The sequence below is a fragment of the Bemisia tabaci genome, chromosome 8 (genome assembly GCF_918797505.1).
Source record: "Bemisia tabaci chromosome 8, PGI_BMITA_v3".
Lineage (NCBI taxonomy): Eukaryota > Metazoa > Arthropoda > Insecta > Hemiptera > Aleyrodidae > Bemisia > Bemisia tabaci.
The window spans coordinates 18,302,306-18,320,484 of NC_092800.1; the positions used below are offsets into that span (position 1 = coordinate 18,302,306).

Below are 18,179 nucleotides of genomic sequence, written 5' to 3' on the forward strand. Positions count from 1 at the left end.
GCAGCAATAAATTCCAGTAAAAATTTGCTCCCGCAATAGTATTTTGGTCAAGTTTTGTTGCCCTGAAGAGGCATTTCATTCAACATTAAAAAAAGAAACACATTACATTTCAACATTTAAAAATGTAAGAAGCAATGAGGGAGAGACAAAGGGACTTCGTAAGTTTGAAATTTGATTAATTATTCCACCGAAATTAGGGGAAAATCGAGGGCTCTTCGTCATAAATCCCTAAACCTTTGTAGGCCGTCAAAATTTGACTGCTTCTCGCATTCTTGCGTTAACTTAAATCTATACTGACTGTGCGATTTCGCGCATATTTACAATTGATCTCCTACATTGATACGATTGAAACATAACTTTAAATTTTTCTCTAAAATTTTCTGATTAAAGGGAACATATCCCCGAACATATCATTTACATATCCCCGTTATCAGACACCTACGGGCTACATCAGCATTACATTTACATTTATATTCCGGGTAGGGTTGGCGATGTTTTCGAATAAATGGATTTCGGGAAATCGATTTGCTTTTCGGTAGAATATCGATTCGATTTTAAAATCGGATGGGAAAAAATCGATTTAAGGTAAAATCGATTTTCTTCCATCCGACTCCAAAACACTTAAAAATCCACCTTCAACGCCAAAAACAAATCTGAATCTTGAAATGAACTTCGGGTTTAACAGAATTTAGGCCTTTTTGTGCCACATTAACGTGGAAAATTTCGATTTAAATTTGGCAACAAAAAAAATTGATTCGATTTTACCGATTATTTTTTTTTAAAAAAAATCGATTTACCGAAATAATCGATTTGATATCGCCAACACTAATTCCGGGGTCCTATGGCCGTTCAGCCCCCGTCTTTCGCCGGGCCCTGCAAAATTCAGAATCCGGGATTTTCGACTCCCACCGTTTCGTCCGCTAGTCTCACAAGAGCCGCGTTTCGGCCGTGTGGTTATCTGGAGAGTTGAACTGACATATTACCGCGGAATTTTATTAAAAACTAAGGTGGCTTCGAGAATGGGAATTTTAACACAGCAATGGAGGGCAATATGAATTGCACTTCGCAAAGAAGGGGCCCACTAGCGCCGCAATGCTGCCGCGATTGCGCGACTTCTTTTGCCTTGGGTGAAAAGAAAAACCATTAATCATTAATAGCTGCTACTTTTCTCGCAAAAAACTGTAATTTTTGGACAAAATTTACCAATTAAATTTCAGAGTTTTTCACAATTTTCGAAATTTTATTGCGAAGGATGAAGTTGCACAATCTCTGCATAACCGCAACGCCAGCGGCTCCCCCTTCCGCAAAATGCAATCCATATTTTTTGTGTAAGGTAGGATTTCTATGGCTTTTTAAGCTTTTTGTCCTGTGAAGTTCCGGGTGCATTCGGTTTTTCGGTTTTTCTCCTCTTCGGGGGGGGGGGGGGGGGGGGGAATCCGTTGCTTGCCGGATTCGCTCTGGATGCTGAGTGTTCTGACGGCTTCCGCGGCTTTTGCTTCGCCTGCGTTTTTTCGTCTCATGTTCTAGATCTCCCTGGCTCCCGTGGCTGATAGGAGCGGGGAGTCGGGGTCCTGTTGGTCTGTCCTGCAGCGCGGATGAAAATGCTGACGATTTCCTGCTGCCTGCCGTGATCTTGAAGATTTTTCCCAAGTGAACGGGGCCTCAGTTGGTTTTTTCATCTCGCGGTCGCTCGTCTCGAACTGTCGCGCTGTGCGTCCGGCTTTAACTTTTGGAACTTGTGAACTTTTGAGGTGACTGTGTCGTGGTATACTCATGCGGGATCCCCATGGGTTCCCTCGGAACGGGTTGTGCGAATTTACTGGTATAGTTTGCCGCGTTCATTGCGCGCGTGGTAGCGTGGACGGCTCGTCTGGTTGTGGGTACCATCCTTCCCGCGATCGATATATGGTGCCGTGCCGTGTTATGCGCGGTTGTGTAATGCGCGTCCCGCATGGCGGCTCGGGGCTGCGGAACTTGTGTTGTGCGTGCGGTTGCCTATCTTTCAGGCGCTCCGTGCTATTCCAGTGTTTCGAGTGTTTGTGGCGGCTCGGAGACTGTGGCTGCAGAACTTGTGTTGTGCGTGCGGTTGCCGACCTTTCAGGCGCTTCGCTCCGTGCTGCGCGTTATTTGCTGGTTCTTATGGCGACTTATTCCGTTTCGAATTTTGGATTCACCATTTCGTCGGTGAGTCTGTTCGGTTGGTACACGGGGTGACCGACGAAATGGTGCGTGGGAAATTCGTGTTTACTTCTGCCGGCTCGCTTGCCTCAACCTTTACTTTTTGAGCTTAGCGATGATGTTCTTAGTGTTTTTTTCGCAATTTTTTGGTTGAATTCCTGTGCTCCACGACCGGGTTTGATTCTTCGTCGCGCCAAGCTCCCTCTTTTTTGCAAAATTCGATTAGTTGATTCCAGTTTTTGTCCGCTTTTAGGGCCTCGGGATTTCCGATTATGATTTCAAGTGCTCGCGCTCGAGTCAGGGCGACGTTTTGTCGTTTCGGGTTTTTCAAGAATCCCAAGTAGCCTTTTCGGTTTTCGGCTTTTCTCGACCGCACCGTTGACAGGATTGTAATTAAACTTTCATCCCCCTGTGCGGCCTCGATCGAGCTTACTCTTATTCCGGCCCATTTTCTTTTGGTTATGGCTGCCCTGATGTGTCTTATTTGACTTCTGTACGGGGTGAGAACCATGATGTCCGTCTGGTTTACAGGCCTGCTCAATGCGTCGCGTTGCAGAAGCTGCGTTATGTAATAAATGATTACGTCTATTTCTCCGGGGTTGTTCATGCTCAATGTCGCTTCTTCTACTCGTTCTCCCCTCGAACTGCGTGAAATATCATCGGTGTATTCGGGTTGGGTAGTATGCTTGACCCTATGGCAATGTTTGCAATAACCTCCGGTGCTTTCGGGATCAGAGCTCCGTCGTAGAAGAGCTCGTTCGGCACTTGCAAGATTTTTCCGTGGGTGCGATAGTTTCTTTTTAATCTGATCGCTATTGTTGGGTTGTGCTGTTTTGTCGCCGGATCTATAGCGTATGGTGGCAAGCTTAATAATCTTTCAAGGAGTGATATGTTTAGGCCGAAATTTTTGGCCAAGTTTGATGTTAGAACGGGTTCTAGTTGGCGATGGTCCCCTGATAGGATAATTCTTGTTGGATTTTTTTCGGTGTTTGCCAGCGAGAGCGGGATTAGCGTTTCGGGCTCCGGACTCATCGATAATTCGTCGACAATTATATGTGTGAAATGCGACTTCATCCCTTTAGTTACCAATTTTCCAGCTGATACAATGGTTGTTGCTATCACGTCGTATCCCTTTAGCTGCGTGGCGCTGTACGTGATTGTTTCTGCCGTTTTTCCGTAGTTGTGGCATTTTGCTTCTCTGATCTCGGCGGGAATTGTGCTAGCGTCCCTTGATGCTGGGTACAACCTTATCAATCTGTCCGGTGATGTTGATTTGATTAGCGGAGCTAATAGCAAATCTACTGCGTTGTTTGACGGTGCAGTTACTAGAATTTTCACCTCGTCTTTCCTTGTTAGTAGTTGGTTTAAGAGTTCTATTAGGACTGTCGTTTTCGCGCATCCTGCTGGTCCGTTCAGTATGAATGGCGTCCCTGACTTTACCCTTAGCATTGATTTCAGGGCTAGTTGTTGTTCGGGGTTCTTGCTTATCAGCGGATTTATCCATTTGATCGGTTCTTCAAGGTTTTGAGGTGCTTCTGGTGCGGTTTTCGGGAACAACATGTTGTCTATCCATCCGCTTGCCTGTTCTAGGGCTCTTTGCGCGGCCCTGAATGCGTATCGGTTCATTATGAATGATATGTCGGCGGTGTCATCGGTCCCGTAGTCGAAGTAAAAGGCGTGTGGCATCTCTATTCCCGCTGCTCCCGCCTCTACGCTTGAGATCGCTCCGTAGTAGCTTAGTTCTGGATTTTTCGTGAGGGTGATTCGTATCTTGTCTCCCTTTTTCAGAGGGATAGTCGCGTCCTCACTGCCGGGCAGCGTAATGGCGAGATGATCAGGGTCCTCGTCCGATATTCTGGCGCCCTTGAGTGCGTAACTTTTCATGGTTTTCGCTATTTGGAGTTCCTCTAAGTAAAGTGCCAGTGAAAACCGGGCGTAATAGTTTTCTGGTGTTAAGGCCTCTTCGTTCGATTGCTTTTCTCGGTAGATTTTCACGTACTGCTTCTGTAGGTTGGCTTCTTTCGGATCTTCTGCGAAGGGGGGTAGGGGATTTCCTTTTTCCAACGCTATTACTATTTCTGGAACGTTGTATTGCCCTAATGTTTCCCTGTTTGTTGCAACTGTCTGTATCGTCGACACTATGGGGTGGTTTCGTTCTCTGGGGCGTTCTTTCTTGTAGATGTTACTCCGCACTTTTTTGGGGTCGGAGTATCGCCTAAGCCTTTCTACTTTGATTTTTCGTAGTTTAGGGGTTTTCTTGGTGCCAAAATTTATCTCGTAAATTGCATCTGTAATTTTTTTGGAGATTGTGTACGGTCCTTTGTACTGCGTCGTGAGTTTCTTCATGAGGCCAGCTTTGATTACGGGAAAAAATACAAGGACTTTGTCGCCTTCTTGCAGTATTACTTGCTTTCTTCGCGCGTTGTGATATCTTCTTTGCGACTCCTGTGACTTTAGGATGTTTACCATCGCTTGACTTCGGGTAATTCTCATCTCTTCGATTCGTTTTGATGTCGGTATTCCGAGAGGTTCTGTCCCCAGTTCGAGGTCTGTTGGGAAGGTACTCTTGACTCCGAACAGCAGATGGTGGGGGCTGAAACCCGTTGAGCAATGCACTTGCTTGTTCAGTGCCGCCACCGCTAGGGGAAGTACTTCATCCCAATTTTTTTGGTCTGTGTTTACGTACTGCTTTAAAATCGTTTTAATGTTTCGGAATTCTCGTTCCACCTGAGAGCTGCTTTGAGGAGAATAGGCCGTGTTGGTGTGGAATTTAGTTCCGAATTTTGACATCATTACCTGAATTGCTTCTGCAATTAAGGATGAGCCGCAATCGGATTTGATGTATTTCACTGGGCCGAATGTCAGCGTTATGTCTAGCAAGAATTTTCCCACTGTTGCGGCGTCATTGTGCTTTACTGCTGTTGCAACGACAAATTTTGTGTAGTAATCGACGCAGCAGAGGATCCAGCAGTTTTTTGACGTGCTAGCTTTGAATTTACCTGCTGCGTCTATTGCTATTTTTCGGAAGGGGTACGGCTCGATTTTTGTAGACTGCATTAATCCAGCTGGCAAGGAGTTGCTGCATTTAGTAGCCTGGCATGTTGTGCAGCTTTTGATCCATGCTTTGATGTCCTTTAGCCAGTCTCTCCAGTAATAGCGCGTCTTTATTGCGGCCGCTGTTTTTAAAATGCCGGGGTGCGCGCTAGTGATGTCGTCGTGAAACGCGTCCAGAATTTTTGGGCGCATCGTTACCGGGATGCACAATAATCTGTCCCCGTGGTGTGGGCTTACTGCTTTCTTGAAGAGCGTTCCATCCTTGTCCAGGAAAAATTGTCTGCTTTTCCGTCTAATTTTGTCTGCTACTGAGTCTGGGTCGTTCAAAGCTTTTATTATCGGGGCAAATTCTTCGTCCACTCGTTGCTCTCCTGCTAATTTGTTTAGATCCATTAATTGCACTGTGTGGCATTCCTCCATTCGGGGTATTGCGCGTGATAAGGCATCCGCGTTCAGATGCAGTCTCCCTTTTTTGTATATCACTTCTATGTCGTATTCCGCCAATTTGAGGGCTATTCGAGTGATCGTGTGCGTTTCATTGTGTATTTTTACGTGCTGCTTTAGCGCTACGTGGTCCGTTATCACTCGCACTCTCCTGCCGAAAATGTATGGTCTGAACCGCTTGCATGCCTTCCAAATTCCTGTGATTTCCTGGAGGGTTGCGGAGTAATTTTCCTCTGCTTTAGTGAATAGAGCTGAGTAGTAGCACACGGGTTTGACAGTTTTTTCGTCCATTAGTTGTCCCAGGACTGCTCCGACACCGTATGAGCATGAGTCTACGCAAATTTCTAATTCTTTTGAGCTGTCAAATGATACTAGCACGGGTGCGCTTGTCAAAATCTCCTTTAGTGTCAGGAAGGCCTCGTTCGCTTCGGGGGTCCATTCAAATTTCCTAGGTTTCTGCTTGAGGAGATCGTTGATGGGTTTGCATATGAGGCTAGCATTTTTTATGAAACGGCGGTAGTATGATATCAATCCCAGCCAACGGCGCACTTCCGTTATGCTTTTTGGTGTTGTGTAATCCCTGATTCCTTGCGTTTTTTCGGGGTCTACCTGCAGTCCCTCGTTCGTGAGGAGATAGCCGAAAAGTGATATTTCTTTTGCGGCTATCTGACATTTTATGTAGGCTAGTTTCACGCGATATTCTCTGATCCTTTCCAGCACTAGGCGTAGTGCGTATAGCATATTTTCGAAGGTATCGGCCATGATATATATATCGTCGAGGTAGCAAATTGCATACACGTATTTTAGGCCGCTTAGCATTTCGTCAATAAAACTTTGGAATTCTGCCGAACTGTTGCAGAATCCCATCGGGAGAACCATGCTTCGAAATGCTCCAATTGCCAGTGTGAAGCTAGTGAAATCTCTTGAATCCTTGTGTAGGGGTATTTGCCAATATCCGCTGCTGCAGTCTAATTTGCAGATGAATTTTTTTTGCTGGACGAATTGCATGACGGATTCTAGTGCTGGGAGAGGCCATTGTACTTTTTTCGTAAGCGAGTTTAGCTGCCGGTAGTCTTGAACCAGTCTGAATTTTGGGTTCTCGGTCGTGTGGCCCGGTTTTTTTACAAGCATGGCGGGCGATCCATAGGGTGAGCGCGAATCTTCCAGTATTCCCTGTTCCTTCAACTTCGTCACTTCTGTTTGCAGCCACTTTACTTCCATGGGGCTGAGTTGATACGGGCTTTTATAGGCTAATTTATTTTCTGTTAGCTCAATCCGCACTGGCTCGGTCTTCGCTTGTCCGCCTTTTAGGGATTCATGATCCCAGAGAAATGTATCATGGAATTCGTTCAGTAATGCGTAGGCTTCATTTTTTTCTCGTTCCGAAAGGTTTTCGTTGATTTCAATTTTCTTTACATCCTCTAAGTTATGGATTTTCTGGCTGCTTGGCGGATGATCTTGTGCTGCGTCCTTGACCGTCCCTACTATGGTGTCTTGATGCAAGATTTGTATATTCGGTCCCCTGTTTCTCACTAGAATTGTTGGTGTGTTTTCGGCTGTGAATACTGATTTGACTTCTATTCCTCTTTTCATCTTAACTTCGTCGGCTGCTATTTGAAATTTGGTCTCCGGTTTTCCTTTGGGGTAGTATACTTGAGCGCTCTTTTCCTCCCCTGGTTCTAGCCTGATCGGGCTTGCTAGCTTTATTTTGCTCGGTCCTTCGTATGTGGCGCATAAACCGACAAAATTCATCGCTGCAAAAGGGTCTTCTTCCACAAGTGCCTCGCACTGGTGGACGGTTTCAGCCTCTTGTGTGAATTCCAGTTCGATGGGTCGGCTCACATTTTTCCGCAGGGTTACTTTTTGCGTGTCGAAACATATTAGACTGTTGTAAAACATCATAAAGGGTATACCCAAAATTATAGGAACCGGAATTTTGTCGGTGACGAAGCAAGTTATTTGCAGTTTTTCCTGGCCGAGTTCCACTGTCAGTGTGCACTCTCCTTCCGGTTGGAACTTTTCGGAGGAGGCCGTTAAAAGTTGAAAGTTTTTTACTGGCCTAATTTCGTCTGGGTTTACTAAGTTCGGTTTCACCAGATTTACCGATGAGCCTGTGTCGCACATTATGGGTACTTCTTTGAAATTAATGAGTCCTTTTACTCGGAGAGGGCGTTTCAGGTTTAACTTCTTTTGCGTTCCGTTTTCAATGGCACTCACGATTCCGGATTCCGTTTTGTCCTCGATTATGTTCCTGACGTGGCTTTCGATTATGTTTGCTAGTATTTCGGCTCCCTTGTTGTTCAGATCGATCCCGTTCGCCCTGAAAGCTGTTTTTGGTAGATTTTCGGTTGACAGGTTGATCTTGGTGAGCGTTTTCCCTGGCATAAGCTGTCCGATGATGTCAGCGTTCACCAAGGCAATTTTTTCATTTAGCCTGTTTATGTCATATCTTGGCAGCAGTGTTGTGTAGGCCACGTGAAACTCCTGTGTCAGTTCCCTGATTCTGCCCAAGGGTAGGTCATTGGCGATTGCCGAGTGGCTTTGGAGGCAATATCTTCGATTGAAATCTTCGTTTCCGGCTATTACAACTATTATTGTTTTTGTGTCCCGTGACGGCGCGGCATGATTCAGTTCGTCCAGTACTCTATTCATTTCTCCGTTTTCCGGGCAGAATATATCTATTTGCGCGTGTTGTTCCAGGGCTTTTCTGACTTCCACCCTTGCCTGGTTCAGGTGGTGATCTCCAGCTATTATTATCCGCGTTTTGATTTCTGGCTCCGTTACTGGGTCCTCTACTAGGTTAACTGCAATTGTTGGTATTTTCCCGTCTCCTTGTTCTCGGGCGATTATTTTGCCAACCGGTAAACCTTTTTGCAGTTTTTTTGGGCCGTTTGTCAAGTTAGTTATGTTGATCAGGAACTGCTTATCTGATGCCATTTTCATGTTCTCGTCCTTGTCTATTTGTACCCCTGGTAGTATGTAGGGCTCCAGTTCGTATTTTCTCGTCCGTTCGATGTCAATTTTTGGTGCGTGCACCGAGTATATTCCGCTTTCGCCTGGTTGAAGCCGAACTTCTTCCATTAGGTGTACTTTTGTTGCGAAAAATTTTGCTTTTGAGGGTTCCTTTTGAGCCTCATGATTCGTTATTGCCTTGAAACCCGTTGCAATAGGAGGCTCTATTAGTTTTTTTGCTGCCTAGCGTAATCGTTCAGTTTGAAACATTGTAAAGCTCCGTGTCCAACCGCGTTACAGAGCTGGCAGGTTGGTGGTGTTGTGACTCTTTCGTTCGATCGCTCCTGCGATCGGTCTCTGCGTCTGTTAGGGGATGATCCTCGCGGTTGTCGTGGGGGCATAACGCAGTCTCGTGCAAAATGCCCGACGTTGCTACAGTTATAGCATATTCTTGTGTTTTCTTTGATAGGGCAGTCGGCAATTCTGTGAAATTTATCACCGCACCGGAAACAACCCCCTTGGTTGGGTTGCCCCGCCAATTTTGTGATGGCTGCGACCAATTGATCGATGGGGTTTTCGGGGTGTTCGTGTTCCGGTGGTGCCTGAGTTGTTAGTGCCACTTGAGCAGTTAGGAGTCGTTCCAGCCGGTCCAACCGGTTCGTCAACTCTGAGTGGTTCGTTGAGCTGGATGCTTCGTCCGGGCCTCTGGGGTCGGGCGGGTTGCCTACCAGTTTCAGCGCCTCTTCGATGTTCCTGATCTCTTTTTCCAAGTCTTCGATTGTCTCTGGGTTGATTTGTCTGGCCATTCTTTGCGGCTCAGGCAGTAAGCCGTTCAGGACATGTACGATGAAGTCTTGATCGGTGAAATTATTTGCTATTTTCTTTCGCAAGTGCGCCATCGCGTCGAAGTAGTCCATCGGCCTTTCACTCAACTTTTGTTTTCTCGCCGAGAGGGTTGCGTACGGAGATTGATTGCTTTGCGACTCGAACCTTTTTTTGAATTCTTCCTTGATTTCATTTAGCGTTTTGGGTTCCAGTTCTGCTTCTCTTCTGTCATACCAATCTCTTGCCGCTCCTGCTAAGAAGAAGGCGAGCACTCTTTTCATGTCAGCTTCATCCCATCCGTACGCTTTTCCCTCAGTTTCCAGGCGACGAAAATGGTCTGTAAGGTCTTCATTCCATTTTCCGCTGAAGAAGGGTAGTTTCAACTTTTCAAAGTATATCCGCACCATGTCGTCGTCTTCTTCTTCCTCTTCTTCCTCGCTTACTTCCGCTTCTTCTTCTTCCTCTTCTTCCTCGCTTACTTCCGCTTCTTCTTCTTCCTCGCTTACTTCCGCTTCTTCGTGGTTGATCTCTGCTTCTGCTATTCGAAGATTTTTCGGGTTTTGTAGCTCGTTTGTGCGATTTGAATCCGCGGACTGGCTGTCGGATGTTTCAGAAGATATGGGCTTGTTTCCTCCGAATTGCGTCCCCTCGGGGCTGTTTGCTGTTGAGTTGATTCCAGAATCTCTGAGGGTGGAAGTGCCGTATCCTTGTGCGTCGTTTGAACTTCTCGGGGTTTCTGCTGATGTGCTGGATTTGTGCTGGTGTCTGTCGATTATCCACTTCAGTGCAGCCCTGGCCTTTTCAACGGTTCCGTAGTTGTAGCAATAGTGTTTCTTTGCTAGTTCCCACTCGATCCTCTCTTTTGTAAGCTTGAATATTTCTGCTGGGTCTCCCCTTTCGTCGGTCTTGATTGCACGGTAGTTAGGTTCCGTTCCCTTCAGGCGTTCTTCGTATTCTTCCACTGATTTGTACTCTCTGACGTATGTGTAGACGTATGGCTTTTTCAACGGTTGCCTGGATGCCTCGTCGGTATCCTCTCCTAGCCGGACTCGTAGGAACTCAAGCAGAGTTGCTGCTGGGTAGGATTTTGTGAACTTCAGTACGTCTCAAATTGTATATCCTCGTCTATCTTCACTCTTCTTTCCGTCCGCAAGAATGGTAGGATTTCTACGTAAGAGAGTTTGAAAGTGATAGCACCGATTACAAGGGTGAAGGTATGCATGGAGGATTCTTATTCATCTTCTACATGCCTCCTCAGAGAATAGAGTTGATTCTGGAATACTGCGGGAGGATGCAGATGCTGGGAGGTAAGTGATTACCAAAATTAATTTTGCACAAATGGCCGAAAAAGGTGGAAAGTAAAAAAATGAAAAGAAAAAAAATTATTTTAACTCGTTAGATAAAAAAAAAACGACGCTTAAGCTATGATTATTTAAACGTCCCTAGTTGACGGTTGTAAGCGCTCGCCCGGCTCGAGATTACAATTGTCAACTAGCGAGGTGAGGTTTATTTTAGCACTCAAAAAAAAGATTTAAAAAAAGACCTGTAAATGAGTAAAAAATAAATAAATAAATTTTCGTTAATTTTTAAAAAAAGTCTGAAAAACAGTTTTTAAAAAAAGTCTGAAAGTGGAAATTTTGATTAGGGTTAACACGGGGAACAAAAAAAGAGCAGGCAAAAATTGATTAATATCAAGATTGATAAAGGGGTACGGGCAACACTATAATTTTTAACTTTAAACTTAATCTTCCTTTTTTTTTTAAAAAAATTGTTCTCTAGCGTTCCGTGGGTATTTACGTACCGTGATTAAATGGGAAATGAGAGAACCGATAAAAATCAAAACTGAATTCGGAGTTACTCGATGGAACAATATCAAGATAGAACTAAGAAAAAAAAAACTAAATTAAAATCTAAAGAAAAAACTAAAATCGGTGAAAAAGGAAGATAATGATAAAAAAAATTTAAAAATTTCAAAAGGGTTTTCAAAGAAATGGAATGAAAATCGATCGTGAGAAATGGTTAAACTTTGAAAGAAATTGCGAAAATTTTGATAAGAAAAAACTGAATGAACCAAAGTGAATTTTAAAGTTATTCAATAAACCAAATTTGAAAGAGAAAAAAAATAAAAAACGAAACAAAGGAGGAGAAATGGAAATAAAGAACAAAAAAAAATCAGTGAGAAAAGAAATAAAAAAGAACAAAATTTCACTAAAGTTTGTGTGTTAGGGTGCCAGGATTTACTTTCGGATTATTTAAATCGTGAGAAAAAATTTCAGGTGAGAGAAACCAATTTGAACACTTTGAAAGAAAATTTCGACAATTGTGATAAAATTTAAATTTTTGAATTTTACCCTAAACACACACTAAAAAATTAAAGAAAAAAAAATTTTTTTGGAGAGTCTCGCTTGGCTTAGTGCAAGGGGTAACCGGACTGAAAGCACTCCAGGGAGTTTAGCTTACTACCCGGCTAGCCTCCAACACTTATAACGGTCGCTGCGGGTAGGGCCAAAAGGGCACTCTACTCCCAACTACCACTCTCCTTTGGGGCGATCTTTTGCCTCCACCACCGTGGATTGATGGATGAGTTCCACGGGACTCGTTTTAGTAGATTTGGGGGTTCTTACCACCTACACAGGTCGACGACTCAGGATAGATGAAAGGACTAAGATACGCTGGATGGACTACTAAATGGATGATTTTATTTGACAGACTCTACAACTCAAATGATCTGATAACTACTTATTACTCAACACTCTAATCTAAACTCTCAACTCTAAACTCGACAACAATCACTCAACGAAAAGGGGGAAGGGGTTCTCGACAAGGCGAGGGTCGCACTGAGTTTTGGGCTTGACGCAGTGAGGAGCAGCTTGGGTGACACCTCGGAGACTACTAAACTTTGAAGGTGGAATCGCGGTCGAGCTTACCATGGGACCCTCCTGAAAGTCCTTAGCTGTTGTTTCTCGTTTCCGGCACTGTATGTTTACGGATTTCCACGTTCAGCGGAAAACCATGCTATCGCGCCGGACCTCTGACAAAACGGTAGATTTGCCCGCTTGCAGGGTGTTGGAAATCGCTGTTTTGTCCGAAATCCGGCGCGGTAGCACGGCGCGCTGGCCTGATGTTTTGAGTTAGTGGCCGTTCACACTATGCTCAGGCGGAGTTTTCGTGGGAAATCCGGGGACTTCAGCAAGCCGGGGCAATGCCCCCGCTCCGCGGCTATCGCCCTCGCCGAAATCGCCATCGCCCCATGATCCGATCGTTATACTGGGGCGGGTAATTCAGCATTACATAAGTTCTCGCACACTTTTTTACACCAAGAATGTAAAATTAACCTCACTTTTTTTTCGGTGTAGAAGCCGCTTTCATAGCGCTCTGCGACCAAAGACATAAAGACGTAGCGCTCGTATCTAAAAGCACGGGGAAAAAGTGAAGCTAGGTTCGGCGCTGCGCGCTTGTGTGAGTGTGTAAATGAGCGCGGGAATCCATGGCGGCAAACGGAAATTTGATTTGAACTTGTCCTCTTGATTTTTGCACATTTCTTCTTTGAAACGTATTTTAAATTCCTAAAACGAATAAACTAAGAAAGTTCGGTCTGCGTCCTAATATAATACACCTACTTTTGCTCGGTAACAGGCAGTAATCTCAGATAAAGTTAGTTTTTCTTCTGCTCATGGTGGTTCTGCAGGTTCAAACAGGCCGTTACAGTTCTAGATCAACGTTACTCCCAAATGAAATTAATCGGTCGACGACGGACTGAAACTAACCTAAAGTTAAAAAAATATGAGTGTGTACCTGAATTTGGGCAAAAATCAACCTAAAATACTTTGTTTCCGCAATTTTATTTATTAGTTCCCGCCCTACATTTGAATTCAAACTTGTCCCGATTTCGCCGCCAATCCTCTAGCCAATAGTAGAGGTGATTGAAAAGAAGCTCTAGAAGCTTCATTTTTTGCTTTTAGTGCTCCGTCTTTATGTCTTTGTCTGCGGCACACAGCTGCCCAAAACCCACTATCCGCCCAAAGCCCCCAATCCTCCCGAAGTCCCCTCAGGGTGTCGCGTGTCGCCACTCCCTCATTAAATTTCCTCTAAAACCCTTCGCCGCCACCCTTTCACTGGGCGTCCCCTTCGTCTCCTCCCAGGAGGAACCCAATCATGTGTCTTCTTCGGCAGCCTTTATTTCGTCATCCTATTAACATGATCATGCCAGATAAGCTGTTTAGTCATGACGTCGAATACGATGGCACTTTCGACTCCCATGATCTGACGCACTCTATCATCGCGGACCCGACCCTCTCCAGAAATCTATCTCCGTTGCTCTTAGCATACCCTGTATCCGTTTCTTCAGTTGCCAAACTTCACATCCATTTATGGAAGAATACTTTTGAATACAACGTTATAAAGTCTCCTCTTATTCTCTTTGGATATCCGCGGATCCGAGAGGATTCCTCTTAACATCTCTATACTTTTTAACATCTCTATACTATACTACTCTTTAATATTTTATGGTTAATTTTTCTTTAGTCTAATGCGCTTTCCATTTGCAAGTCGCAACTTCGGCATGACATTTATTAGGGAGACAGGAGTACATTAGCCCAGCGGGTCACTCTCTTCATCCCCACATGTCTCAGAGCAAATTACGATTTCGGTCAATTTCACCAAAAATTTGACCGATCAACCAAGCCCTTTTAGTTGATTTGACGGAAAAAAAGTATCTCAAAGTAACATGAAATCACCATTAACACGGGAATGTTTAAGTGTGCGGTTTCTAAATGTTTCCTCTTACTTCTTCTTCAAACAGGGCTCTTACACTTCGGGAACGATAGTGGCTTGGGTTTTCAAGCTGCTCGGGATGTTTCCTGATATTCAAGAGAGAGCGTATCAAGAATTAAAGGAGAGTTGTGTTGGCGACCGTGTGGAGTTGGATGATCTTCCCAAACTCGTCCAAATTGAGATGATCATCAAAGAGACTCTTCGGCATTTCGGAGTCCCCTTTACCGGCAGACATATCATTAAAGATGTTGAAATAAACGGTAAGGAAAATAACTGAAATGAACGTGACCGTTCGAGGGAAAATGGGGTTTCCAGACAGACGTTACACTTCATAAATTTTACCTAAGAAATCGGCCAGTATCCTTTTTTAGCTGAACTCAGTGTGGACAGTGTGAAGCTTTTACCTTACACACCACCTTTACCTACTTAAAAAGTTTCGCTCAATTCTATATGAAAGAGGAGGATGAATATCATTTTTAAAGATGTTGACAATAAATTGGTGGCGTCTAATAAAATCTGTAAAAATCTGTAATCTGCAATGTACGTCGAAGGCAATCAGCAACCGCCGGAAATTTGAAAGCGACATGCGAATTGACTCGTCATATTGCAATTTTTTGCATCGACGTAGTAAAGGTTTCACTTTCACTGATGAAGAACTACCTAGGTACGACCGCGTCTCGGAGCCCCTTCAAATCCAGCTGATACTCTCCGCGTTGCCACGCAGTTAGTTTAGTTGCCTATTCGACCAAACCCAAAAAGGTCGGAGATTCCACTACTCGCTCTCACGAGTGATTGCTAGCAAGTGTTACAGTGGCGATAATAAACCTTATTTTTCAATGTGCAATAGTTCGATTGATATTTAAGGCAGAGAGTTGCCGTTTGGACTGAATTTACCATTTTCAGATAAACTACTAGAATCAAGCACCAAAACATAATTCTGTGACCAGCACAACTATGACCCTTCTTATCTTATTGGCTTTCGGTCTGTTATCAAAAATGTGTTAACTATTCTTGGATTTGTGGTTTGCAGGCAAGCTGACTATACCGGCAGGAATTCAAATGTTTTTGAACATCTATGGTCTCCACCACGATCCGGAATATTGGGAGAAGCCCGGGGAGTTTTATCCGGAGCACTTCTCTCCGCTCAAGGAAAAATCCAGACCAAGAGGCGCATTCATCCCATTCCTCGGCGGCCCCAGAGTTTGTCCAGGTATTCTTCCGTGCTAAGGATAAACGCCTTATGAGCATTCAAATGTTGCCAAATTTCTTCCCAGAAAATATGTATTTTGAAGAAGGTTTGAATATTTGTTCTTGAAATTGTCCGACCCTTTAGATGAAATTACAAACGAAATCCGCTGAAAAATCGGAAAAGAAATATTGCCAAATTTGCCTGAAAATTCGTGATTTGTCGAAGGAAACGCCTGAAGGCTCACTCGGCGTTCTTCTGTAGCACAGCAGAATTGGTCGCGTGTAAAAACGTTTGCACGTCTCCACTCGTATTCGATACTTTCTTCAAAAGAAAACAAATCGTCAGTTTTTTCCCCCATTTCTTGAATTTTCTTCCGCAGTCTAAAATATACGCAGAAAATTTTTGGTGACATATTTTGGCAAGTGTTCATTGAAAAAAATGAAAATTTATTGGACAGTGCACAGTGCGACAGTCTCGGTCTTTTTCAGACTGACTTAAATACTACTTGTCGCTGACCTTAATATCAGATCTGTCCCAAAAGTAAGCGCTGACTGCCAGTTTTAAGGGGAGTTTTCGTGAAATGCTCACTGAAAAAACAGTTACCGGCTATATAGACATACTGTTCGTTCCGGGCTCAGAGGCCGAAAGATCCGGACGCTGGAGCCGTTTGTTAGATTGCTTCGCATGAGCACCCGGAACTTTCGGCCTCTGAGCCCGGAACGTGGACGGCACATCTATATAGTCCGTAAGTACGGCCTCCACGGCCGGAGTTTTTTTTCAGTGCATCGTAAAAATTTAGAAAGCTAAAATAGCATGTGAAGTAAAAAATTCTGATTCACAGCAGGATATGAATGATAAAGCTAATCACTCATTACTTTTTTTGCTGTTTTTTATCTTGAATTTCACAGCCTTGCATGTTATGATCCACCCAGGAAAAAACTCCGGTCGCGGAAGCCATAATTACGGGCTATATAGACGTACAGTCCGCGGTCCGGGCTCAGAGGCCGAAAGTTCCGAGCGTAGCACCCGGAGAAATCGAAGCTACGGCTCCAGCACCCGGAAGTTTCGGCCTCTAAGCCCGGAACGGACGGTATATCTATGTAACCCGTAACTTTTTTTCAGTGTCTATTCAGCACAATAATTAAACCAACGATTCTGATATCTGATTCTGTGACCACTGCAGTCTCCTTTTAATACCAATTTCACCATGTAACGCCGTTTGCTGGTTTTTATTTTTATTTTAATTTCTTTTTTATTTTTAATTCTATTTTAGCAGTTGATAATGGTGCCGTAAGGTACCGAAACTTCCTGCCTTTGTATTTTGTATTTTAGCCTTGTTTCCGCATTTTCCTGTGTTTTCAATTTAAACCAACGATTAATATAATTATTGATTGATCTTTCTTAGGGAGCAGATATGCGATGAGATCAATGAAGCTCATGATTGCAAGTACTCTGCTGAGGTATAAGTTCTCCACGGATGAAAAACCGCCAGAAGATCTCAGAGATATGGATTATCGGTATATTGTGTTGCTTCATCCAGCCGCAGGATTTCGTGTCAAAATAGAGCGAAGATGAAACGGAATCGATTTATTATCTTCACAGTTGGACGTATTTCTATCAAACGGAACTATGTGCATCATGACAAAGAGCCCTGTTATGCACATATTCTTATGGGTCTCAGGGCTCATGTCTTAATGCACATAGTTCCGTTTGATAGAAATACGTCCAGTTAATAATGTGTGTTATTAATGTGCGTTAATGTTAATAATGTGTGTTAATAATGTGTCCGAACAACGGTTCGGTGTTACTCTGTGATACTGTGTGTTACTTTTTTTCGTGTTATAGATCAATGCGAAGGACATGGTTGCTCAACAAACTTTTGTGTTAAATCGACCTAAACCGTAAGCTACTCTGATACATCCGGGCACGAAAAGAGTGCCCAGTACTGCCGTGCTAAGGAAGAACGCCGTATGAACATTCGAGAGTTGCCACATTTCCTTCGATAAATTGTTTATTTTTTGGGAAAGTTGTGAATATTTTTCTCCTAAATTTTCAGTACCTTCAGGTGAAATTGCGAACAAAATTATGTTTCTGAAAAATTGAGAGGAAAATATTCATAAGTTTACCGGAAAATTCGCGTTTTACCAAAGGAAATTTGGCAACGCCTGGAGGCTCATACGGCGTTCCTCCTTAGCACGGCAGAGTAGTACTTACGTACTCTTGTTTTCCTCCACGCCACACAGTGGATCGAGTCAATGGGAATGGTCGGACAAAATTTGGAAACTTTAAACGCTTATAACTCCGTTCATACAAAAAATTGAGGTTCTAGAGGTGCTTTATTGGTTTTCTCGTAAAATTTTCTTCTGAAAACACTTATTGAAATTTAAAATGTGACGAAATAAACATCAAAATTTTCGGTTTTAGTCAAATTTTTCACGTCCGACCTCTCTCTTTGACTCGATCCACTGTGCGCCACCTCGAGGTTGTGACTTGCAAATGGACTGCATTTTGCAATTTGGCACTATAAATTCTGGCTTTACTGGAAAAACACTTATGTGCATAGGGAAACTAATGGCACATACGTTGTTTTTAAACAAAGTTAGAATTTATAGTTCCAAATTGCAAAATGTAGTCTAAATATAGCACATTGGATATCACCGATGCGGTCCAGGTTCGATTCCGATGGCTGACACCTGATTTTAACGCGGTCGGAGATTTTCAACACAAAAATTTGATCTCTCCAACACAAAGATTTTTTAGATTT

The 18,179-nt window shown here is 43.7% G+C and overlaps 1 protein-coding gene and 1 long non-coding RNA gene across 2 annotated transcripts in view; both read left to right on the plus strand.

Annotated features, from left to right (window-relative positions):
• LOC109044391 (cytochrome P450 4V2) overlaps positions 1 to 17,358 on the plus strand; it is a 43,145-nt gene extending 25,787 nt beyond the window's left edge. Inside the window, exons 7-9 of the mRNA XM_019062096.2 lie at positions 14,255 to 14,486; positions 15,257 to 15,436; positions 16,821 to 17,358. Coding sequence (XP_018917641.2) covers positions 14,255 to 14,486; positions 15,257 to 15,436; positions 16,821 to 16,990 — 582 coding nt within the window. The 3' untranslated portion in view covers positions 16,991 to 17,358. The remainder of the gene's footprint in view (positions 1 to 14,254; positions 14,487 to 15,256; positions 15,437 to 16,820) is intronic.
• LOC109033941 (uncharacterized) lies at positions 2,047 to 11,528 on the plus strand. The gene is made up of 2 exons (XR_011900336.1): positions 2,047 to 2,184; positions 10,608 to 11,528. It is a non-coding gene; the product is annotated as an uncharacterized lncRNA (long non-coding RNA).
• Positions 17,359 to 18,179: the final 821 nt, after the last annotated feature.